The 27111-nt window shown below is 44.9% G+C and overlaps 1 protein-coding gene across 1 annotated transcript; it reads left to right on the forward strand.

Moving 5' to 3' along the window:
• Positions 1-3415: 3415 nt before the first annotated feature.
• Positions 3416-27111, forward strand: LOC310853136 (NACHT, LRR and PYD domains-containing protein 3-like; the record flags this gene model as incomplete). Its single annotated transcript, XM_083757375.1, has 12 exons — positions 3416-3420; positions 5508-5621; positions 6977-7090; positions 8933-9046; positions 17966-18079; positions 19292-19350; positions 19672-21457; positions 22603-22776; positions 23336-23509; positions 23591-23746; positions 25171-25211; positions 25874-27111. 12 exons carry the CDS (start codon positions 3416-3418, stop codon positions 26455-26457), a joined length of 3435 nt encoding a protein of 1144 aa, XP_083613501.1. The 3' UTR covers positions 26458-27111.

Consider the following 27111-nt stretch of genomic DNA (forward strand, 5'->3'; position numbering starts at 1 on the left):
CCAAGCCTGATATGATTGTCTATAAATCCTGTTGATCCTCTCTTTGTAACAGGGTTGATCATCACAGAGCAGTCTCTCCTGTACCCAGCTGTGTCTCCATGAAGAGTGACTCGTCCATGCATGGACTTATTGACTTCAAAGATGGACACCACTCTGCTAAACAAAGGTTGAAACATGAACTCCATCTGGTGTCTGAATTGTGTACTCCAAGTCAAATCAAATCAAACTTTATTTCTAAAGCATCTATCTGAGCAGATCTAATGGGGAGGGGCAGACATGGAGTAATGTGTTCACGTTTTATAGTGCCGGTGAGAAGGCGGGCAGCTGTGTTCTGCACTAGCTGTAAACGCCTGAGTGATGCCTGGTCGATGCCAATATACAAAGAGTTGCAATAATCTATTCTTGATGAAATCAAATCATGGATAACCGTCTCCAGCTGTTTTTAGGGGGAGGTAGGATTTGACCGTGGCGATGATTGGAAGAAGAGAGAGAGTTTTAACGACGGTGCAGATTTGTTTATTAAGTTTAAAATCTTTATAAAAAATAAAACCAAGAGGGGGGACAGTGGTACAGCCGGTAGTGTTGTTGCCTCACAGCTAGAAGGTCCTGGGTTCGATTCCCGCTTTGGGCGCTGGGGGTGTGTTCTCTCCTCTGCGTCATCAGAGCCCATACCCGAGGCGGGGTTGGTGAAAGGCCCTTTCTGTGTGGAGTTTGTATGTTCTCCCCGTGTCCCCTAGGGTAGGTACCCTCACATGTTCTCCCCGTGTCCCCTAGGGTAGGTACCCTCACATGTTCTCCCCGTGTCCCCTAGGGTAGATACCCTCACATGTTCTCCCCGTGTCCCCTAGGGTAGGTACCCTCACATGTTCTCCCCGTGTCCCCTAGGGTAGGTACCCTCACATGTTCTCCCCGTGTCCCCTAGGGTAGGTACCCTCACATGTTCTCCCCGTGTCCCCTAGGGTAGGTAACCTCACATGTTCTCCCCTTGTCCCCTAGGGTAGGTAACCTCACATGTTCTCCCCTTGTCCCCTAGGGTAGGTACCCTCACATGTTCTCCCCATGTCCCCTAGGGTAGGTACCCTCACAAAAAAACATGCAATAATCCTGGTCTCTAAACTACCTCCCCCTGGCCAGCCAGGGGGGCCTGATGGAGAGGAAAGGAACTTGCCGGAATAACGTGTTCTTTCCATGCTCTATGTCCGACCGGGGAAACTCTCCCCTGTCGGGTGAAAAGAATCAGCTTGGCCTCCTCAGGCATAGAAGGAAGCATGAGGTCAGTCCGTTGCTCTCCCAGGTTGGCAGAGGAAGTGTAGTGCCCAGGATTACATTAGATAATTGACACTGGGTGAAAATCGTGGGATAAAAATTTAGAAAAAAGTAAAAATAAAACCAAGATTTCTAGGAAATGGGTGGATGTTAGAACTTAACACACCCAGGGAGCTAAAGGATATTATGGTCGGATGGTGGTAAAAAAACATATTATTTCAGTTTTGTTTTCATTTAGGGTGAGAAAGTTTACATTTTAAATAACTTATATAACTGAAATAGCAGTGGTCAATGTTTACAGCTGAATGTTTTAGGTTTAACTTCATAAGCTTTTTGTTTGTTTTCAACTAAGAATAATCACATTTGAGTAGAACTTCCTAGACTATGACATTTCCAAGCCTGATATGATTGTCTATAAATCCTGTTGATCCTCTCTTTGTAACAGGGTTGATCATCACAGAGCAGTCTCTCCTGTACCCAGCTGTGTCTCCATGAAGAGTGACTCGTCCATGCATGGACTTATTGACTTCAAAGATGGACACCACTCTACTGATCAAAGGTTTGAATTTGAATTGACCAGGCGGGTGATTGAAACATGAACACCTTCACAACCAACAGCCTGTCAGGTGAAAAGAAGCAGCTTGCACTCCTCATGCATAAAAGGAAGCATGAGGTCAGTCCGTTGCTCTCCCAGGTTAGCAGAGGAAGTGTAGTGTCCAGGATTACATTAGATAATTGACACCGGGTGAAAAAATGTGTTGCAAAATCGTGGGATAATTTTTTTGAAAAAAGTAAAAAATAAAACCAAGATTTCTAGGAAATGGGTGGATGTTAGAACTTAACACACCCAGGGAGCTAAAGGATATTATGGTCGGATGATGGTAAAAAATCATGATTTCAGTTTTGTTTTCATTTAGGGTGAGAAAGTTGACATTTTAAATAACTTATATAACTGAAATCGCTGTGGTCAATGTTTACAGCTGAATGTTTAGGTTTAACTTTATAAGCGTTTTGTTTGTTTTCAACTAAGAATAATCACGTTTGAGTAGAACTTCCTAGACTATGAAATTGCCAAGCCTGATATGATTGTCTATAAATCCTGTTGATCCTCTCTTTGTAACAGGGTTGATCATCACAGAGCAGTCTCTCCTGTACCCAGCTGTGTCTCCATGAAGAGTGACTCGTCCATGCATGGACTTATTGACTTCAAAGATGGACACCACTCTGCTAAACAAAGGTTGAAACATGATCTCCATCTGGTGTCTGAATTGTGTACTCCAAGTCAAATCAAATCAAACTTTATTTCTAAAGCATCTATCTGAGCAGATCTAATGGGGAGGGGCAGACATGGAGTAATGTGTTCACGTTTTATAGTGCCGGTGAGAAGGCGGGCAGCTGTGTTATGCACTAGCTGTAAACGCCTGAGTGACGCCTGGTCGATGCCAATATACAAAGAGTTGCAATACTCTATTCTTGATGAAATCAAAGCATGGATAACCATCTCCAGCTGTTTTTAGGGGGAGGTAGGATTTGACCCTGGCGATGATTGGAAGAAGAGAGTTTTAACGACGGTGCGGATTTGTTTATTAAGTTTAAAATCTTTATAAAAAATAAAACCAAGAGGGGGGACAGTGGTACAGCCGGTAGTGTTGTTGCCTCACAGCTAGAAGGTCCTGGGTTCGATTCCCGCTTTGGGCGCTGGGGGTGTGTTCTCTCCTCTGCATCATCAGAGCCCATACCCGAGGCGGGGTTGGTGAAAGGCCCTTTCTGTGTGGAGTTTGTATGTTCTCCCCGTGTCCCCTAGGGTAGGTACCCTCACATGTTCTCCCCGTGTCCCCTAGGGTAGGTACCCTCACATGTTCTCCCCGTGTCCCCTAGGGTAGGTAACCTCACATGTTCTCCCCTTGTCCCCTAGGGTAGGTACCCTCACATGTTCTCCCCATGTCTCCTAGGATAGGTACCCTCACAAAAAACATGCAGTAATCCTGGCCTCTAAACTACCTCCCCCTGGCCAGCCAGGGGGGCCTGATGGAGAGGAAAGGAACTTGTCGGAATAACGTGTTCTTTCCACGCTCTATGTCCGACCGGGGAAACTCTCCCCTGTCGGGTGAAAATAATCAGCTTGGCCTCCTCAGGCATAGAAGGAAGCATGAGGTCAGTCCGTTGCTCTCCCAGGTTGGCAGAGGAAGTGTAGTGCCCAGGATTACATTAGATAATTGACACTGGGTGAAAATCGTGGGATAAAAATTTAGAAAAAAGTAAAAATAAAACCAAGATTTCTAGGAAATGGGTGGATGTTAGAACTTAACACACCCAGGGAGCTAAAGGATATTATGGTTGGATGGTGGTAAAAAAACATATTATTTCAGTTTTGTTTTCATTTAGGGTGAGAAAGTTTACATTTTAAATAACTTATATAACTGAAATAGCAGTGGTCAATGTTTACAGCTGAATGTTTTAGGTTTAACTTCATAAGCTTTTTGTTTGTTTTCAACTAAGAATAATCACATTTGAGTAGAACTTCCTAGACTATGAAATTTCCAAGCCTGATATGATTGTCTATAAATCCTGTTGATCCTCTCTTTGTAACAGGGTTGATCATCACAGAGCAGTCTCTCCTGTACCCAGCTGTGTCTCCATGAAGAGTGACTCGTCCATGCATGGACTTATTGACTTCAAAGATGGACACCACTCTGCTAAACAAAGGTTGAAACATGAACTCCATCTGGTGTCTGAATTGTGTACTCCAAGTCAAATCAAATCAAACTTTATTTCTAAAGCATCTATCTGAGCAGATCTAATGGGGAGGGGCAGACATGGAGTAATGTGTTCACGTTTTATAGTGCCGGTGAGAAGGCGGGCAGCTGTGTTCTGCACTAGCTGTAAACGCCTGAGTGACGCCTGGTCGATGCCAATATACAAAGAGTTGCAATACTCTATTCTTGATTAAATCAAATCATGGATAACCATCTCCAGCTGTTTTTAGGGGGAGGTAGGATTTGACCCTGGCGATGATTGGAAGAAGAGAGTTTTAACGACGGTGCGGATTTGTTTATTAAGTTTAAAATCTTTATAAAAAATAAAACCAAGAGGGGGGACAGTGGTACAGCCGGTAGTGTTGTTGCCTCACAGCTAGAAGGTCCTGGGTTCGATTCCCGCTTTGGGCGCTGGGGGTGTGTTCTCTCCTCTGCATCATCAGAGCCCATACCCGAGGCGGGGTTGGTGAAAGGCCCTTTCTGTGTGGAGTTTGTATGTTCTCCCCGTGTCCCCTAGGGTAGATACCCTCACATGTTCTCCCCGTGTCCCCTAGGGTAGGTACCCTCACATGTTCTCCCCTTGTGCCCTAGGGTAGGTACCCTCACATGTTCTCCCCATGTCCCCTAGGGTAGGTACCCTCACAAAAAACATGCAGTAATCCTGGCCTCTAAACTACCTCCCCCTGTCCAGCCAGGGGGGCCTGGTGGAGAGGAAAGGAACTTGTCGGAATAACGTGTTCTTTCCACGCTCTATGTCCGACCGGGGAAACTCTCCCCTGTCGGGTGAAAAGAAGCAGCTTGGACTCCTCATGCATAGAAGGAAGCATGAGGTCAGTCCGTTGCTCTCCCAGGTTGGCAGAGGAAGTGTAGTGCCCAGGATTACATTAGATAATTGACACTGGGTGAAAATCGTGGGATAAAAATTTAGAAAAAAGTAAAAAATAAAACCAAGATTTCTAGGAAATGGGTGGATGTTAGAACTTAACACACCCAGGGAGCTAAAGGATATTATGGTCGAATGGTGGTAAAAAAAACATTATTTCAGTTTTGTTTTCATTTAGGGTGAGAAAGTTTACATTTTAAATAACTTATATAACTGAAATCGCTGTGGTCAATGTTTACAGCTGAATGTTTAGGTTTAACTTTATAAGCGTTTTGTTTGTTTTCTTTTTTTTTTTTAGATATTTATTTTTTGCGGCTTACGCCTTTTATTGCTTTTTTAAGGGACAGATAGTAGGCTGACAGGAAATGGGAGAGAGATGGGGGGATGACATGCGGTAAAGGCCGTGTCGGGTTCGGGAGTCGAACCCGCGGCACACCGCGACTGGATCACCAGTCCGGTGCCCAGACCGTTACGCTACGGCCTGGGCGTTTTGTTTGTTTTCAACTAAGAATAATCACGTTTGAGTAGAACTTCCTAGACTATGAAATTGCGAAGCCTGATATGATTGTCTATAAATCCTGTTGATCCTCTCTTTGTAACAGGGTTGATCATCACAGAGCAGTCTCTCCTGTACCCAGCTGTGTCTCCATGAAGAGTGACTCGTCCATGCATGGACTTATTGACTTCAAAGATGGACACCACTCTGCTAAACAAAGGTTGAAACATGATCTCCATCTGGTGTCTGAATTGTGTACTCCAAGTCAAATCAAATCAAACTTTATTTCTAAAGCATCTATCTGAGCAGATCTAATGGGGAGGGGCAGACATGAAGTAATGTGTTCACGTTTTATAGTGCCGGTGAGAAGGCGGGCAGCTGTGTTATGCACTAGCTGTAAACGCCTGAGTGACGCCTGGTCGATGCCAATATACAAAGAGTTGCAATAATCTATTCTTGATGAAATCAAAGCATGGATAACCATCTCCAGCTGTTTTTAGGGGGAGGTAGGATTTGACCCTGGCGATGATTGGAAGAAGAGAGTTTTAACGACGGTGCGGATTTGTTTATTAAGTTTAAAATCTTTATAAAAAATAAAACCAAGAGGGGGGACAGTGGTACAGCCGGTAGTGTTGTTGCCTCACAGCTAGAAGGTCCTGGGTTCGATTCCCGCTTTGGGCGCTGGGGGTGTGTTCTCTCCTCTGCATCATCAGAGCCCATACCCGAGGCGGGGTTGGTGAAAGGCCCTTTCTGTGTGGAGTTTGTATGTTCTCCCCGTGTCCCCTAGGGTAGGTACCCTCACATGTTCTCCCCGTGTCCCCTAGGGTAGGTACCCTCACATGTTCTCCCCGTGTCCCCTAGGGTAGGTAACCTCATATGTTCTCCCCTTGTCCCCTAGGGTAGGTACCCTCACATGTTCTCCCCATGTCTCCTAGGATAGGTACCCTCACAAAAAACATGCAGTAATCCTGGCCTCTAAACTACCTCCCCCTGGCCAGCCAGGGGGGCCTGATGGAGAGGAAAGGAACTTGTCGGAATAACGTGTTCTTTCCACGCTCTATGTCCGACCGGGGAAACTCTCCCCTGTCGGGTGAAAAGAATCAGCTTGGCCTCCTCAGGCATAGAAGGAAGCATGAGGTCAGTCCGTTGCTCTCCCAGGTTGGCAGAGGAAGTGTAGTGCCCAGGATTACATTAGATAATTGACACTGGGTGAAAATCGTGGGATAAAAATTTAGAAAAAAGTAAAAATAAAACCAAGATTTCTAGGAAATGGGTGGATGTTAGAACTTAACACACCCAGGGAGCTAAAGGATATTATGGTCGGATGGTGGTAAAAAAACATATTATTTCAGTTTTGTTTTCATTTAGGGTGAGAAAGTTTACATTTTAAATAACTTATATAACTGAAATAGCAGTGGTCAATGTTTACAGCTGAATGTTTTAGGTTTAACTTCATAAGCTTTTTGTTTGTTTTCAACTAAGAATAATCACATTTGAGTAGAACTTCCTAGACTATGAAATTTCCAAGCCTGATAGGATTGTCTATAAATCCTGTTGATCCTCTCTTTGTAACAGGGTTGATCATCACAGAGCAGTCTCTCCTGTACCCAGCTGTGTCTCCATGAAGAGTGACTCGTCCATGCATGGACTTATTGACTTCAAAGATGGACACCACTCTGCTAAACAAAGGTTGAAACATGAACTCCATCTGGTGTCTGAATTGTGTACTCCAAGTCAAATCAAATCAAACTTTATTTCTAACGCATCTATCTGAGCAGATCTAATGGGGAGGGGCAGACATGGAGTAATGTGTTCACGTTTTATAGTGCCGGTGAGAAGGCGGGCAGCTGTGTTCTGCACTAGCTGTAAACGCCTGAGTGACGCCTGGTCGATGCCAATATACAAAGAGTTGCAATAATCTATTCTTTTTTCTTTTTTTTTTTTTTTTTTTAAGATATTTTTTTGCGGCTTACGCCTTTTATTGATTTTTGAAGGGACAGACAGTAGGCTGACAGGAAACGGGAGAGAGATGGGGGGATGACATGCAGTAAAGGCCGTGTCGGGTCCGGGAGTCGAACCCGCGGCACACTGCGACTGGATTACCAGTCCGGTGCCCAGACCGTTACGCTACGGCCTGGGCCATAATCTATTCTTGATGAAATCAAATCATGGATAACCGTCTCCAGCTGTTTTTAGGGGGAGGTAGGATTTGACCGTGGCGATGATTGGAAGAAGAGAGTTTTAACGACGGTGCAGATTTGTTTATTAAGTTTAAAATCTTTATAAAAAATAAAACCAAGAGGGGGGACAGTGGTACAGCCGGTAGTGTTGTTGCCTCACAGCTAGAAGGTCCTGGGTTCGATTCCCGCTTTGGGCGCTGGGGGTGTGTTCTCTCCTCTGCGTCATCAGAGCCCATACCCGAGGCGGGGTTGGTGAAAGGCCCTTTCTGTGTGGAGTTTGTATGTTCTCCCCGTGTCCCCTAGGGTAGGTACCCTCACATGTTCTCCCCGTGTCCCCTAGGGTAGGTACCCTCACATGTTCTCCCCGTGTCCCCTAGGGTAGATACCCTCACATGTTCACCCCGTGTCCCCTAGGGTAGGTACCCTCACATGTTCTCCCCGTGTCCCCTAGGGTAGGTACCCTCACATGTTCTCCCCGTGTCCCCTAGGGTAGGTAACCTCACATGTTCTCCCCTTGTCCCCTAGGGTAGGTACCCTCACATGTTCTCCCCGTGTCCCCTAGGGTAGGTACCCTCACATGTTCTCCCCGTGTCCCCTAGGGTAGGTAACCTCACATGTTCTCCCCTTGTCCCCTAGGGTAGGTAACCTCACATGTTCTCCCCTTGTCCCCTAGGGTAGGTACCCTCACATGTTCTCCCCATGTCCCCTAGGGTAGGTACCCTCACAAAAAACATGCAATAATCCTGGTCTCTAAACTACCTCCCCCTGGCCAGCCAGGGGGGCCTGATGGAGAGGAAAGGAACTTGTCGGAATAACGTGTTCTTTCCACGCTCTATGTCCGTCCGGGGAAACTCTCCCCTGTCGGGTGAAAAGAATCAGCTTGGACTCCTCATGCATAGAAGGAAGCATGAGGTCAGTCCGTTGCTCTCCCAGGTTGGCAGAGGAAGTGTAGTGCCCAGGATTACATTAGATAATTGACACTGGGTGAAAATCGTGGGATAAAAATGTAGAAAAAAGTAAAAAATAAAACCAAGATTTCTAGGAAATGGGTGGATGTTAGAACTTAACACACCCAGGGAGCTAAAGGATATTATGGTCGGATGGTGGTAAAAAAACATATTATTTCAGTTTTGTTTTCATTTAGGGTGAGAAAGTTTACATTTTAAATAACTTATATAACTGAAATAGCAGTGGTCAATGTTTACAGCTGAATGTTTTAGGTTTAACTTCATAAGCTTTTTGTTTGTTTTCAACTAAGAATAATCACGTTTGAGTAGAACTTCCTAGACTATGAAATTTCCAAGCCTGATATGATTTTCTATAAATCCTGTTGATCCTCTCTTTGTAACAGGGTTGATCATCACAGAGCAGTCTCTCCTGTACCCAGCTGTGTCTCCATGAAGAGTGACTCGTCCATGCATGGACTTATTGACTTCAAAGATGGACACCACTCTACTGATCAAAGGTTGAAACATGAACTCCATCTGGTGTCTGAATTGTGTACTCCAAGTCAAATCAAATCAAACTTCATTTCTAAAGCATCTATCTGAGCAGATCTAATGGGGAGGGGCAGACATGGAGTAATGTGTTCAAGTTTTATAGTGCCGATGATTGGAAGAAGAGAGTTTTAACGACGGAGCTGATTTGTTTAAGTTTAAAATCTTTATCAAAAATAAAACCAAGAGGGGGGATAGTGGTACAGTCGGTAGTGTTGTCGCCTCACAGCTAGAAGGTCCTGGGTTCGATTCCCGCTTTGGGCGCTGGGGGCGTGTTCTCTCCTCTGCGTCATCAGAGCCCATACCCGAGGCGGGGTTGGCGAAAGGGCCTTTCTGTGTGGAGTTTGTATGTTCTCCCCGTGTCCCCTAGGGTAGGTACCCTCACATGTTGTCCCCGTGTCCCCTAGGGTAGGTACCCTCACATGTTGTCCCTGTGTCCCCTAGGGTAGGTACCCTCACATGTTCTCCCCGTGTCCCCTAGAGTAGGTACCCTCACATATTCCCCCCGTGTCCCCTAGGTTAGGTACCCTCACATGTTCTCCCCTTGTCCCCTAGCGTAGGTATCCTCATCTTTTAACCAATTCAGGATTCTAAAAACGCCTTCTCAATCCTGACCTAAGTTTTAAGTGTTTAGAGAGGCACTTGTCTTTATCTCCTTGGGCAAATCATTCCATTGCACCGTTTTGTACTACATGGAATACAAGCTACTGTTATGCTAATTACTGTCTGTTATTACTTGCGCAAGCAGAGCGCGCAAGTAATATTTTCGCCCGGTCCATATGCACCGTCCCAGCCAACCCGCCACTTTTGATGCGTATGCAAATAAAACAGCAAAATTGTGCCTGATTTGCTGGGACCAGATTACATAAATGACCATATGTCTTACGTCATCATTGAGAGCTAGTCATACATATACACACCATGTACTCTGGTCCCAGCAAATCAGGCACAATTTGCTATTTTATTTTACAAATTACATACATATGCACGTCCCATGCAGCCAACCCGCCACTTTTGATGCGTATGCAAATAAAACAGCAAAATTGTGCCTGATTTGCTGGGACCAGAGTACATGGTGTGTATATCTATGACTAGCTCTCAATGATCACGTAAGACATATGGTCATTTATGTAATCTGGTCCCAGCAAATCAGGCACAATTTTGCTGTTTTATTTGCATACGCATCAAAAGTGGCGGGTTGGCTGGGACGGGTTTTTGGCGCAAAGTAACCACAGTATACCGCTAATCAACTTACAAATTACATATACATAATATGACTAGCTCTCAATGATGACGTAAGAAATATGGTCATGTATGTAATCTGGTCCCAGCAAATCAGGCACAGATATATTACATACATGACCAAATGTCTTACGTCATCATTGAGAGCTAGTCATACATATATATATGTATGACTAGCTCTCAATGATGACGTAAGACATTTGCTATTTTATTTTACAAATTACATATATATATGTAATTTGTAAAATAAAATAGCAAATTGTGCCTGATTTGCTGGGACCAGAGTACATGGTGTGTATATGTATAACTAGCTCTCAATGATGACGTAAAACATATGTTCATTTATGTAATCTGGTCCCAGCAAATCAGGCAGAATTTTGCTGTTTTATTTGCATACGCATCAAAAGTGGCGAGTTGGCTGGGACGGTTTTTGGCGCAAAGTAACCACAGTATACCGCTAATCAACTTACAAATTACACATATATATATATATATAGTATATGTATAACTAGCTCTCAATGATGACGTAAGAAATATGTGGATTAAAGGACCCAATGCCAGAGTGTAATTGGTTTTCGATGGTTACGTAATGACGATATGTTTTAGTGTTGGGAGGATTAAAGGTAATGCTCCTGTGTATACATGTGTAATCTGGCACCACTGCCGTATCAGGCACAATTTGCTGGGACGGTGCATACGCATAAAAAGTGGCGGGTTGGCTGGGACGGACAAATTACATGACAGTTTGTAGCGGTCGAAAGTACTTGCTCGCTCTGCTTGCGCACTAGTGTGATCTTGGGATACATCACTGAGGATACGTCCCAGGTGCATCCATTTATGTATGTATTTTGTTATAGTTCTTCTATTTATAGTGACTCATAGGAATAGACTAAGTGACAACCAGGAATAGTCTGGTGACCACCGGAGAGACGGGTGGCAGCCGGAAATTAGACGGCACCCGGGAGCAGTATGGGTTAGCGCCCCAGTCTGTGTCTTCCGTGAGGAAGAAGCCCAACAAACCCACGGTGAGGCCTTTAGGAGGGCCATGCAAGCCTCAAGCGGAGCCGGCGGCACCACCAAGGGCAAGGTGGAGCCTGCGGAACCGTTGCGGCTTGAGAATCCACCATTCCTGAATAAAGTGCCTGGTGCTTGGAGTCTGGTGCAACGCACAGGGCCTGACCTGGTGAGAGCAGGAGTGGACCTGGTGAGACGTAGGAGAGGCCCGGACAGGTGTCAACCCACAGAGCCTAGTCCTTCCATGTGCCAGAATGGTACCTCCCAGTCCCGGCAGAGTAGTTCAGGAGGAATGGATTGTGTGGCCCTGGTTTTTCCCTAATGGGACTGTGGTATATTTTCTTCCAGGAGTTTGTAGATTATAACCTTATTTCCCCACTCTATCAAGAACGAGAAATGAGCTCCGTTTTCCCAGGCAAAGTCCTTCTTTTATTCAATCAAGGCATGTCCCATAGTTACATCAAGTTACAAGCATTCAAGTCATCCTCTCATGGTATACCTCCAGGCCAGGTCAAGCCCTGTCCTCCATGGCCTCCAACCCACAAGTCCCCCCAAAACCTCCCAGCACATCTCTTTATACCACATAACCTGCAGTGGGTGTCACCTTTTGTCCCTGTGTGTGTGTGTGTGTGTGTGTGTGTGTGTGTGTGTGTGTGTGTGTGTGTGTGTGTTAATCAAAAGACCCCCAACTGTGACAGTCCCTAGACAAACTGTAGCCTCCTGTCCTTATCAAACAAACAGGAAGGCCTATAGATAATATCAGATGCCCCAAGAAGGCCCACAGGGCTTCCTGCCTGTAGGACAATTGATATGCAAATAGTTACAACACTGTAATGGGATGAAGGGAGAAAGGCTTGCACTATAACTAACCAAGTATATATATATGATTCAAATTACACGACACTCCCCCCTACTAATAGTCCTCAAGGCTATTAGTCTAAAATATGAATCATAATTTGGCTCCACATGTTTTCCTCCCCACAATCCCCAAATGTTCAAATTCCCAAAAATGTCTCAATTAAACCTGAAACCGAATCCCTTTGTAAGATAAGTACCCTCCTCCCCCCTGGATACTGAGAAGGTAAAACACAGTCAGGTTGACACAACACTCGAAACAAAATGAACAAAATCAATAGCTATGTTATTTGACATCTGCTAGATAATGACCCTAATAAAACTTAAAACATTAAAAGAAAACAGTAAATAGAATTAAACAGACTGATTAAAAATGAATTCAAATATATAAATGTTCCCCAACATTCTTTCTCTTACAGACAGGCCTGGCCAGGACTTGAATACACTCAGAGACACATAACACCCCTTGCACCTCTGACCCCCCTCCCCCCCCCCCCCTGCCAGCTGTGCAAAGGAGAGAAGAGAGGCTGATCCCTGTACCTGTATGGACATTAATATTTGTGTGAAAGTGGATTCCAATATCGACTTGATAAGAATAATATTCCCTTATAAATATCCCCCTCTCCCCCCCTTAGTTTGTGAGTAACTTTCACAGAATAATGGACAGATGAATAGCCCTGCAGAAACCATCATCTGACCCAATGATCTGGAAAGCAACACAAACCAAGAGCTAAAACAATATTTGTCAATCAGACTGTACTATTGCAATCTCAATCTCAAGAATAAATGAATGAAGAAACCTACAGTACATGAAAATCAAACATCAATACATCAACATGGAAACAATAGATTACCACTATTCCTCAGTGCACTTAGATGGAGTCTAGGAAAAGTCAGTTGTCAGATGACAGCTAGGTGACAGCTCAAAAGCTATGCTGTCAATAGCACAGAGGGGGGGCGTCTCAGTGTGCAGCCTCTTAGAGTCTCTCGTTGCGGTTTCTGATCACACTGTCCAGCAAAATGACCATGTGTCCTACAGTTATGACACTCTCCTTTCATCCTCCAGCTTTCTGAACTGTGACGTGTCAGTGGAATATATCCTTGCTGAGGTGCACGTGCAGCCCACTGATAGGGTGACACTGGCTGTTGTGGTGCCCTCACTCTCCATGGCGGCACTTTTTGTTGGTCTGCGCTGTCCTGCAAATGTGTCACTTCTGGTTGAATCAGTCTCTCTTCTTGAATCTTTGTCAGCACTTCCGCTTGTAGTGACACTGTATTCTCGTTCATTTGACGTACAAGGTCAACATCTTCAAGTCTTTGGAACTCCTGTTTTTTCCTGTGTAGCTCAACTGCGTGCGCGATATGATCTGTGTAGGTTTCCAATGGCATAGTGGTCAGGGAGACTACTTCCTCCAGCTTCGTCTGTACAGGCCCTGGCAGTCCCTGGAATATCTTGTCTCTAACAAGTGTCCGGTCGAAACCTGGACCGCGGGCGTCATTCCCCGTCACGTTCGTCCAGATCTGGTGCGCTTTGGCCACATATGCCCTGGGGTTTTCGCTGTCAGTCAGGGGGTCAATCAGAATTCTGTCTGGGTTCAGATCCGTGGGGTACAGCTCTCGGAGTGCTCTGCTTATCACTCCTTGGTTTTCAGCGTACATGTCTCCATCCCCCACGGCAGTGTCTTTATAGGCCTGCATTCCTGCCCGGTCTAGGACTTCATTCAACCTCTGAATCCCCACCAGTTGCGCTAATAGTCTCTTCATATCTCCCACGGCCAAGGGAACTCCCACCATCATTACATCGAATTTCGCTAGCCACGGGTATGCTCCTTCCTGTATTGGCGGCAGTTTTGTGACGAGATCTGTCATATCCATATGGAGCCATGGCTGGTAGTCAACATGCGGACCGCGTACCGTCATTGGCAGTATTTTGGCGGGGGCCATCGTCTTGCTACTTCCTCCTCCCTTGTCCTCATTTTCTCTGGCCGGCTCCCAGTTCTCCTCTTCTTCCCTGCCCTCAGTGTCTGATGTTCCACCCTTCTCATCCCGGGATCCGGTCCTCTTCTTCTTACTCCGCGTCTCCATCCCTTCCCTCGGTGCTGGGCCTGATGCCTTTGCCCTGCTCTCCCGGGCTTCCTCCAAGAGCTCCTTCAGGTCTTTCATCTGCCGGTCCAGGGCCTCCTCTCTTAACGACATGGCAGCCATGGCAGTCATTGTTTCCTGTAGTGCCTCCTCGTGCCTCCTCCCTCGGCCCTGTCCTGACCGTTTCTGCCTCTTGTCCCCTTCGACCAGGAATCGACTGACCTCCTCCTCCTCTCTCGTCAACGCATCCAGACTGGCCATCAGACTATCCGCGATGGGTTTGTTGTCTTTGTATACCTTCAGGTCCTTCGCTTGGCGTGTCTTGCATTCCCTGATCTCGATCAGCCTCTTACGGAAAGCCTCGGCATCCAGGGCGAGGGTACCCCCATCCGCGCCATCTCCACTTCCGTCCTCCGATCCTAGTGCGCGACTGGCAGTCCTCTTCTTTGGTCTGCATGGGCGCCTGCTCAAAGCCCCCCTGGAGTCTCTCCCACGTCTCTGGCTCAAATTTGTGCGAGTGTGGGGAAGCCTCTCCCAATCACTGCTGTCCTGTTCAAAGTCCTCATCACTTTTGTTGATGCTCTTCCTCTTCCTCTTACTTCCACTCTGCCTGGTTTTCAGCTTGTCCAGTTCTCGAGCAGCTTCACATCCTGCGGTCAAGTCCACTTCTTCCATAGCAATTGTAGCAATACTTTCCATAAAGTTCTGTGCAGTGTCTTTGTCCCCACATTTCTCATAGAGTCGTCTCAAATGCTGTAAGTCTCTCTTCTTGCGGGCTTGAGTAGAACTGTCATCCTCAGTGTCAGAATCAATGTTCGTGTCTGTGTTGGGGCGGGCTGCCCTTCTGTAGATGTCTTGTAAACTGTCTCTGTGGCTGTGCGCAGCCTCATCATGTAGGTCAATCAAGTCGAGGACCAGATGGGCCTCTTTCATCAGAATTTCACTCAAACGTGTCTCTATAGCACGCATATACTGTCTCTGTGTCCTTAATTCACTGGTCACGTCCTCTTTCAGGGAACGTACCCGCTCCAGCTCCCTCTTAACAGAGCATTGAGTGTCGCTGTCGTCTGGCTTTGATGTCCTCATGTCACTGTTCTCCAGAAAGTCCACCTCAGTCTGTGCTGAGTTGTCGCTGTGACCCACAATGTCAATGCACTGGTTCTGGTTGTCTGTGCTGCAATCAGCGGAAATCTTCTCCTCCGGCAGTACTGACACAGACAATGGTGCGGAGTCTGACAATTTCCTGCTCATCTCCTCACTGACAGTAGGCCTCTGGCTCGCTCTATGTGCGACAATATGAGGACCCATTTTCACTTTTTCTTTCAATCTTCGAGTTCGACCCTCCTCACAAAACAAGTCTAAAACTGACAGTTCTTCTTTCCTTTTCATTTCTCTCTCTTTTGTCGTCTCATCTGCTCTATATTTACACACCTCTGCCTTTATAGATTCAAGGTCTTCTACCTCGAAAGAGCCCTCTTTTGGCCATGGCGGCCAACGATTATGCCATTTTCCTGAAATGCTGGAAATATTCTTAGATGGATATTTCTTGTGCATAATCTGCACTGGAGTACGCTTTGTGGCCATAACTACTAAATTGTAGCTAATCTCACTAACTGTTACTCATTCTGGGTGACGCATGCATGTCTCCTCACCTCCCACAGTCACAGACACGCATACTCATTTGCATACTGGCCCCATAGAATGAGCAGATAGTCCACAAACTCACTCACTCACTCACTCAAGGAAAACAGGCAATACTTTCTTATCCCCGTTCACACAGGAAAGTGTAAAATAAAGAAATGAGATAGACAAACTATATACTTAGTCTGCAATTTAAGAAAGAAATATAGAAATGCCTCTATTTTCTTTTAGACTGATTTAGGGAAAATACCCCCCTTGATCACTTCAGTGACCTGCCACCAGCATGTCTCACTATCTCATTTGCATTTAAGCAACCGTGCCAGTGGTTTCGTCCCTAAGGTAAATTTATTTATATGCAGACTATACATTTTGACTAAAATAAACCTGTAGGCTTAACAATCCAATTTAACCTATCTAATTTTACAAAAGATCAATGAAATATCCTAAATGTGAAATGTATTCTCATACTAAACTCAAAATTTAGATTTAACCCCAAATTAAAGCCAATTCAATTTTAAACCTTAACTAAACCCCCAATTTAATATCTATACACTCCCCCCTCTGAAACTTGTTTCACATGTTTCAGAAATATCTAAAAGAAACCAATTAACGCTTTACAAAAAACCAGCCCAAATTTAAACCACCCAAGTAAAAAATAAAATCCTCCCCCAGCCCTCAGCCCTTGAGACAAAGGAAGGCCCCCACTAAACCAGGAGAGCAAACGCGAAACAATGAATAAATGCCAAATCACACCCAAACAACGTGTAAGTCACTGAACAACAGCAATGTATACAGCCAAGACCGCACAATTAAAAAATAGCAACAAAAGACTTGATTGAGAACTATTTGGCATTCAATCACAGCTCACAATGATCTACCAGCACTAACATATACATGAACATCGACTCACAGACAAAACTCAAACAAACCAAACACATACACACACAGTCGCTCACTCATACCACACACGCTCAATCCCTAAACTCCCTAACCCAGTGTGCACTGACCTACACTATCATCCAAACACTCAGCTTACGAATTCTTGCCAGTCCTTGGTTCGCAGAACTCACTCCAAAAAAAAAAAAAAAAAAAAAAAATAGAAATTAAGGAAAATCCACAAAATCCTTCGCAGTTCCAGTGTTCGTGCCGCAGAATTATCCACGGAATCGAATTTTCACGTCGGGCGCCAAAATCTGTGGTATATTTTCTTCCAGGAGTTTGTAGATTATAACCTTATTTCCCCACTCTATCAAGAACGAGAAATGAGCTCTGTTTTCCCAGGCAAAGTCCTTCTTTTATTCAATCAAGGCATGTCCCATAGTTACATCAAGTTACAAGCATTCAAGTCATCCTCTCATGGTATACCTCCAGGCCAGGTCAAGCCCTGTCCTCCATGGCCTCCAACCCACAAGTCCCCCCAAAACCTCCCAGCACATCTCTTTATACCACATAACCTGCAGTGGGTGTCACCTTTTGTCCCTGTGTGTGTGTGTGTGTGTGTGTGTGTGTGTGTGTGTGTGTGTGTGTGTGTTAATCAAAAGACCCCCAACTGTGACAGTCCCTAGACAAACTGTAGCCTCCTGTCCTTATCAAACAAACAGGAAGGCCTATAGATAATATCAGATGCCCCAAGAAGGCCCACAGGGCTTCCTGCCTGTAGGACAATTGATATGCAAATAGTTACAACACTGTAATGGGATGAAGGGAGAAAGGCTTGCACTATAACTAACCAAGTATATATATATGATTCAAATTACACGACAGGACTTATCGAGGGTAGCTACTGGGACGTAAGTCGGGACTTGATCACTCCCGGCTGGGTCACCTGAGTGAGGGGTATGATGTTGCGAGACCCGAAACCCCGATGACCTTGGGATACATCACTGAGGATTCCTTTCCAGGTGCATCCATTTATGTATGTATTTTGTTATAGTGTGCAACAAGCAAGTATGCACTCGACAGAGTGCAGTTTAGTTTACTTAGTATTATTTCTAGTAGTATTATTCACTGTCTCTGTTGTTTATGTATTGTTATTTCTGTCTGTATGATTCCAGAAGTGTCCACCACAGAGCAGAGTCTCCAAGTCCCAACCTTCTGTCTGTGAAGAGTGGCAGGTCTAAAGGAAATCCTCCTCTCTTCAGTAACGAACCTGGACCTCCTGATTCACAGTATGTCAACCCTCCTAGAAATATATACAACACTATAACACTATAACAATATACAATTTACACTATATCATATTTTATAGTGCCAGTGAGAAGGCTGGCAGCTGTGTTCTGTAAACGCCTGAGTGACGCCTGGTCGATGCCAATATACAAAGAGTTGCAATAATCTTTTTTTTGCGGCTTACGCCTTTATTGATTTTTTTTTAAGGGACAGATAGTAGGCTGACAGGAAACGGGAGAGAGATGGGGGGATGACATGCGGTAAAGGCCGTGTCGGGTCCGGGAGTCGAACCCGCGGCACACCGCGACTGGATCACCAGTCCGGTGCCCAGACCGTAATAATCTATTCTTGATTAAATCAAAGCATGGATAACCATCTCCAGCTGTTTTTAGGGGAGGTAGGATTTGACCCTGGCGATGATTGAAAAAGAGAGGTTTAACGACGGAGCTGATTTGTTTATTAAGTTTAAATCTTTATCAAAAATAAAACCAAGAGGGGGGACAGTGGTACAGTCGGTAGTGTTGTCGCCTCACAGCTAGAAGGTCCTGGGTTCGATTCCCGCTGTGGGCGCTGGGGGCGTGTTCTCTCCTCTGCGACATCAGAGCCCATACCCGATGTCAGGGGGTAACCGGCTAGCCAGCGAAAGTCAGCGGCTAGCTAGTCTCGTCAGCGAAAAGTCAACAAACAGAACACGGTGACATGCATGCTGATCGTCCTTAATAATTAAAAAAGGCTTAGCCCATGCGTCCAGTGGCTTTATAGTTAGGCTATAGGCTGCTCAGATCTGGACTGGACTTATTTATGTTTTGGAATAGAACCGGCGGACCTCTGTACTGTAGACGCGCAGATGCATGCATGCAGATGCGATGCGTTGTTTATTAATGATTAAGCCTACAACAATTTATTTATATTGTTAAATGTTGCTTTAACAACATTTAGTTTGTCTTTTAAAAATGAGCATAAATGTATACCATTCGTCTACCAACTTTAATGATGTAGCCTATACATGCATATTACATTTGGGGTAGCCTATTAAAAAAAAGAAAAATCAACAACTGTTAATTAACCGGATAATGCCATCGGCTACCCGGCTGGAAAATTAACCGTTAGATACATATGTATCTATATGTATATATTCTATTGTCTTCATCTATATGTATATATTCTATTGTCTTCATATGTATGTATATATTCTATTGTCTTCATCTCCACAGAGAGACATTCAGAAACACACCTGGACAGAAGACATTCAGTCGAACCACACCTGGACACAGTAAGACTGGACACATTTTACACCAACATTTTATTTCAATTAATGGAATGTTTAAATAGCAGCAGACACATCAGATTAAATATACTCGTTGTATTCCTGTCTCAATGTCCAAATACAAATACTGATAAACACATACATTTAGACTAAAAAAACGATCCAATGTTGTTTATTTTAGCCAATTTTCTCCTTTTTTTCTTTTACAAATTTAGATTTTCTGTAGGATATATATATACATAGTAGTTTTAATGCTATGGATTGTTCAATGTAAAGTTGTAAATGAAGCATAATGTTTACCATGTATTAATTGTCTCCTCATATCAGAAGTCCGTCTGCCGGAGTATGTAAAGGTCTATAAGTTCACTTTGGACGGTCTTGATCATGTGGCATACGTCACTGAAGAGCCCTCCTCCCTCTCCGACATCTACACAGAACTCCACCTATCAGCGGGAGGGAGTGAAGGGGTTAATCAGCAACATGAGGTGTGGCAGCTTGAGACCGCCTCCAGCATGAAGACCATCTATGACGTCATAATCAAGTGCCGTGCCATCTTTAAGACCCTCCTCCCTGGCAGAGACACACCCAGCAGCAGAGTTCTGACCATTGGCATCGCTGGCATCGGGAAGACATTCTCCGTGCGTAAGTTCGCTCTGGACTGGGCGAGAGGTTTGGAGAACCAAGACATCAATCTCCTGGTTCTCTTCGCATTCCGGGAGCTGAACTTGGTCCGACATGAGCAGCACAGTCTTCTCTCACTGATCCATGTTTTCCATCCAACGTTAGAGAAGGTCACAGCAGAGCAGCTCGCTGCCTGGAAAGTTGGCTTCATCTTCGATGGTCTCGATGAAAGCAGGTTTCCGCTGAAATTCCAGAACATTGACGTCGATTCTGACACCTTCGACAACAATGACGTCGTCTCTGATGTCACGGTGACATCATCGGTGGGCCTGCTGTTGACGAACCTCATCAAGAGGAATCTGCTCCCCTCGGCTCTCCTCTGGATAACCACCAGACCTGCAGCAGCCAATCAGATCCCTCCTGAATGCGTTGACATGGTGACAGAAATACGAGGGTTCACAGACCCCCAGAAGGAGGAGTTCTTCAGGAAGATGTTCAGTGATGATGAGGAGCTGGCCAGCACCATCATCTCACACGTGAAGACATCAAAGAGCATCCACATCATGTGTCACATCCCAGTCTTCTGTTGGATGACCGCTACCGTTGTGGAGGACCTGGTGAAGACAGGCAAGACAGGACAGCTGCCCAACAACCTGACCGGGATGTACAGCCACTTCATATCGATCATGATAAAAAGGATGATGACGAAGTATGGCGTGACTGACTGGGATGTTCTTCTGATGCTGTGCATGCTGGCGTTTGTACATCTGGAGAAAGGCAGCGTCATGTTCTACCAAGAAGACCTGGAAGAGTGTGGTCTCGATGTGAACCACGCCGCACTGTACTCGGGAGTGTGCACAGAGATCTTCAAAGAAGAGACCGTTCGATCTCAGAGAAAGATCTACAGCTTTGTTCATCTGAGCATCCAGGAGTTCCTGGCTGCAGTCTACCTGATGCACTGTTTCACACAGAAGAACATGAAGGTACTGAAGACATTCCTGGGAGATGATGTCAGTTCCTTGGAGGACTTCCTGCAGAGAGCCAGCGAAAAAGCCCTGAAGAGTAAGAACGGCCACCTGGACCTCTTTGTCCGCTTCCTTCATGGCCTCTCGCTGGAGTCCAACCAGAGTCTGTTAGGAGGCCTGCTGGGTCACACAGAGAACAGTCCAGAGAGCATCCAGAGAGTCATCAACAACCTGAAGGAGATGAAAATGGAAGATTCGAGTCTCTCTCCTGACAGATTCATCAACATCTTCCACTGTCTGATGGAGATGAACGACCTCTCAGTACATCAGGAGATCCAACAGTACCTGAAGTCAGCGGACAGATCAAAGACAGAACTGTCTGAGAGCCAGTGTTCAGCTCTGGCCTTCATGCTGATGACGTCCGAGAAGATTCTGGAGGAGTTTGACTGGCACCAATACAACACACCATTAGCATGGGGGGGGAGATTCAGACTACTCCCAGCTGTGAGGAACAGCAGAAAGGCTCGGTTAGTAGTCATGTGGATAGAATCAATCTACCATCACACGTAATTACTATAATAATAATTGGGTCTCTCTGTGTGTGTGTGTGTGTGTGTGTGTGTGTGTGTGTGTGTGTGTGTGTGTGTGTGTGTGTGTGTGTGTGTGTGTGTGTGTGTGTGTGTGTGTGTGTGTGTGTGTGTGTGTGTGTGTGTGTGTGTGTGTGTGTGTGTGTGTGTGTGTGTGTGTGTGTGTGTGTGTGCGCGCGCGCAATATTTATACAGCATTTTTGCCTAAATGGAACTGACTGACACGCACAGAGAACAAAGTAAAAAGAATAAATAAGAATAAGAAATTTGGGCGGGAACCCCTTTTGGTGTTTTAACCCATTTTGGGCGGGAACCCCTTTTGGTGTCAGCATCATGTCATGCTTTTGCTATTGAAAAATAGCAGATCTACAAGCTCGTAGCGCGCCACCGAGTGGCGCGCTACGAGCTTGTAGGTCTGCTATTTTTTTAAACTGTCAGGATTTAGAAGAATTTTTTTTAGAATCTGATCTCAGGTCAAAATGTGTTAGAAGAACCACCATTCTTCTGTGCGTTAGAATCTGATCTCAGGTCAGAATGGGTTAAACATTATGTTATGCTTTAGCTATTGAAAAATAGCAGATCTACAAGCTCATAGCGCGCCACTCGGTGGCGCGCTATGAGCTTAGTGGCGCGCTATGAGCTTGTAGGTCTGCTATCTTAGTCGAAGAACGACTGACATAGAAACAGCTTTTTCAGAAAACTGTCAGGATGTAGAAGACATTTTTAGAATCTGATCTCGGGTCAGAATGGCTTAATACAGATTATGTCTTTCACTTTGATGTTTTCTGGTTCCCTGTTCTTATCTGACCTGTCAATATCTGACCAACTAGACTGTTCTTATATGACCTGTCAATATCTGACCAACTAGACTGTTCTTATATGACCTGTCAATATCTGACCAACTAGACTGTTCTTATATGACCTGTCAATATCTGACCAACTAGACTGTTCTTATATGACCTGTCAATATCTGACCAACTAGACATTGGTACATTTACATTACACTTTATAGTTCATTTCATTGAACATGAATTTGATCTAATCTGTGTTGATGATCACTGATTTTACATCATCTACATTTACAGACTTGTTGGCTGTGACCTCCAAAAGGCAGAATATGAGATTGTGGCTTCAGCTCTCAGCTCTAATCCTTCACATCTAAGAGAATTGGACATCAGTTATAATGACATAACGGATCCATCCATGGACCTGCTCACTGCTGCATTGAAGAGTCCAAACTGTCATCTGGAGATACTGAGGTCACATTATTATTTACATTAGTTCTGTTTTATTATTTATAGTTTGATTCTTAATAATAAGAGTGTTAATAAAGTTGACATCATGGTATCCCACTGATTAGAATGATATGGTCAGAGTTTGTGTTGTCTAGTTCTCACTCTCACATCACAATGCTACGGTACAGTAACTACAATATGAGATCCATCATGGCTGCTAGGGAATTATCATTATCAATGCTACGGTACAGTAACTACAATATGTGATCCATCATGGCTACTAGGGAATTATCATTATCAATGCTACGGTACAGTAACTACAATATGTGATCCATCATGGCTACTAGGGAATTATCATTATGTGAACTAATGGGGTACAGTGATTACAGTATGTAGTCATGTTGGCATGCATTGCATGCATGACACGCACACTTACACACACACAGTTACACACACACAATTCCTATGTTGGAAGATTAAGATTATGATGATTTACTTCACATTATCCCTGCCTGCCTTCTCTTTCCATCTCTTTACTCCAAAACTGTGATATTCAGTCCAGATATTTCATGTGTAATTACAGACTTGCTGGCTGTACCTTCACACAGACAGGATTTGAAGTTCTGCTCTCAGCTCTCAGCTCTAATCTTCTCCATCTGAAAGAATTGGACCTCAGTTTCATCTGCCTGCAGGAATCACAACTGCTCCAGCTCTCTGCGTTACTGAAGAGTCCACAGTGTGGACTGCAGATCCTGGGGTAAAGAATGTGTGTTCTCTCTGTGTGGATCTCTACTTGAACATCAACACAGCACTTTGTTAAATGTGTATTTCTCTGCAGGTTGTCAGGCTGTGGAGTCACAGAGGAAGGCTGTTCTTCTCTGGCTTCAGCTGTGACCTCCAACCCCTCCTCCCAGCTGAAACAGCTGGACTTGAACTTCAGCCACTTAGGAGACTCTGCTCTGAAGAAGCTGTCTGCTGCCCTGGAGACTGTCAAGTGAGTAGACTTGTGTAGAGCGGCCGTCAAAGGTTCCAGGTTAAATTCCCGGCTCCTCCTGGCTGCCACATGTCGAAGTGTCCTTGAGCAAGACTCTCTGAACCCCTAACCGCTCCCGATGAGCATGCATGTTTTCCTCTGCCATCGGTGGGTGAATGTGAACTACATTGTAATGTAAAGCACTTTATAAATGCAGTTTCCTATATTATCATATCATATTACCATTATGATCCATGGTTCATTCTAGCAGAGATTTAATATACAGTAGATAGTGTATATGTTCCATGGTTCTATAACATAGATTAATATACAGTAGATAGTGTCTATGTTCCATGGTTCTATAACATAGATTAATATACAGTAGATAGTGTCTGTTTCCATGGTTATATATAACATACATGGGGGGCCAACTGGCGGCCCGGGGGCCACATGCAGCCCCCACCATCACTTAAAGCGGCCCGCAGGTATATATATCCGAACATTGATATATTATTGTTTTGATGTCTATTTTTTATGTCCAATGTATTTGTATTTGGTTCATAAAGTTAAATGCATTTGAAATTAAATAAAAATGTTACATTTCAGGATTCCAATTAAAAAATAGCAAAAGAATAATTCAGGATTTCAGTTCAAATAATAGCAAAAATAGCTGATACACAAGCTCAAAACGCGTCACATTGCGGTGTGTTGTGATTGTGCTGTATTTTAACATTAATATACAGTATAGTCTGTGTCTGTGTTCCATGGTTCTATTTCTAACATTTTGAATGTACAGTGATTGATACAGACAGTGATTTACAGTGAGTGTTAATGATGTTCACCATGATATACTATAGAATGATAAACAGCATCTGAATCTAAACGGTGTTCTAAATGACATCATAGTCTAAAGACATGAGGATAGAAGTATTGATATATTTAACATGTCTATAATCTATCTATAGAGATGATAGAAGTATCAGTGTGTAACAATCGCCCTCTTCACAGCAAGGCAAATGATTAACTAAGGAATAAATCAGCAGGATCGTGGGGTTTACTCTGAACACTTTATGTAGGAAGTTGTAATTGACGAAATCACAGGTAAACAGTTCACTTCACAATGACGTCTCTCCCTGTCTCTTTCCCTACTAAATGAAATAAACAAACAAGAAAACAAACTCAAACCAACAGTCAATAATTACATTCAAACCCCCCTCCCGCCCCAAACCAGTCCCAAAGTCAGCGGAACGCAACTGCGCTTCGAATTAAACAAATAATAAAAACCTCATCCGACCTCCTCTTCCAACGAGTGATGTTTGGACAGAGTCTGTGGGAGAATGATGACAAAATGTGTTTAGTAAATATTTGGTGGGACTAAAACAGGCCGATGTGAGACATTAAGCAGCAGGTTTTGACTTGATTCATTGTTGTTCTACTTCCTACAGTGTGAATCATGGAGGAGAACACTGGACTAAACCTCAACGCTGTGAGTCTGTCTGTCTGTCTGTCTGTCTGTCTGTCTGTTCCAGGGGGTCCTTGGGGAGTTGGGGGGTTCCAGGGGGTCCTTGGGGGGGTTCCAGGGGGTCTGGGGGGTTCCAGGGGGTCCGTGGGGGGTTCCAGGGGTCCGTGGAGGGTTCCAGGGGGTCCGTGGAGGGTTCCAGGGGGTCCCCAGCTAATTGTGTTAATTCAGCATTACACTCATATTGACCCATTCTGACCTGAGATCAGATTCTAAAAATGTTCTTCTACATCCTGACAGTTTTCTGAAAAAGCTATGTTCCTATGTCAGTCGTTCTTCGATTTTTCAAAAATAGCAGACCTACAAGCTCATTGCGCGCCACTCGGTGGCGCGCAATGAGCTTGTAGATCTTCTATTTTTCAATGGCTAAAGCATATCATAGTGCTAACACCAAAAGGGGTTCCCGCCCAAAATGGGTTAAACACTTTATCCATATTTTATACGTTGGCTATATTTAAAAATAGCAGATCTACAAGCATCACTGCGTGCCGCGCTTTGAGCTTGTGTGTGTGTGTGTGTGTGTGTGTGTGTGTGTGTGTGTGATGATACGTGCACGTGCGGTCGTGCTCCGTGCACGTATCATTCAGTGAAGGATGTATTTAATGTGTACTGTGTTGTTTTCTCATCAGATTTCCAGCGTCTCACTCTGGACACAAACACAGCATGCTATGTCCTCTCTCTGTCTGAGAACAACAGGAAGGTGACCCGTCAGCATGGTCAGCGTCATTCATATCCTGATCATCCTGACAGGTTTGATAGACGGCCTCAGGTTCTGAGTTCAGAGAGTCTAGATGAACGCTGCTACAGTGAGGTACAGTTCAGTGGAAAGGTTAGGATAGGAGTGACTGACGGAGACATCGGTAGGAAAGGAATGGGTCAGGACTGTCGGCTTGGATGGAATGAACGGTCCTGGGGTCTGCTCTGTGATGGTGCAGAATGGTACTCTGTCAAACACAATAATAAGCAGACTATCCTTCCTATCCGTCCCTCTGGCTCCAACAGAGTAGCCGTGTACCTGGACCGTCCAGCGGGGACTCTGTCCTTCTACAGAGTGTTAGAGGACACTCTGACTCACCTGTACACCGTGCAGACTACCTTCACTCAACCGCTCTACGCTGGGTTTGAGTTGGACCCTGACTCCTCTGTGTCTCTGTGTGAGGACAGACAGGCTGTGAGGACAGACAGACAGGCTGTGAGGACAGACAGGCTGTGAGGACAGACAGACAGGCTGTGAGGACAGACAGGCTGTGAAGACAGACAGACAGGCTGTGAGCACAGACAGACAGGCTGTGAGCACAGACAGACAGGCTGTGAGGACAGACAGACAGGCTGTGAGCACAGACAGACAGGCTGTGAGGACAGACAGACAGTGTGTTGTATTATAATGTAATAATCAGGAACAGGTGTGGTGGGGGGGGGGGGGGTGTTTACATAATCAATATGTTTTGGTTTCCATGGAGTCACTGTTAGGGTCACCTGGGGTCACCGTTAGGGTCATCTGGGGTCACCATTAGGGTCATCTGGGGTCACCGTTAGGGTCATCTGGGGTCGTTGACATGTAAAAGTAGCACAGTGGTTCTCAACCTGTGGGTCGAGACCCTCGGGGGGGTCCCAACATGTTTTTTCTTAAGATTAGTTTTTGGCTTTTCTATTGTATTGTATTCTATTTATATTCTATAACAATCATATACCTCAAGGAAACATGCACACACACACACACACACACACAGTGTGATGTGCATTGGGTCCAGATGGTTCAAATGGAACCAAATGGACCGCGACGGGGCACGGCACCTCCAATAAACATCCACCCAATCCACTTCTCTCCACCTGAGTCGTGCCCTGAGAGACAAAGACTTTGAGAAGC

The sequence above is a fragment of the Protomyctophum parallelum genome, assembly GCF_964188405.1.
Source record: "Protomyctophum parallelum genome assembly, chromosome: 22".
Lineage (NCBI taxonomy): Eukaryota > Metazoa > Chordata > Actinopteri > Myctophiformes > Myctophidae > Protomyctophum > Protomyctophum parallelum.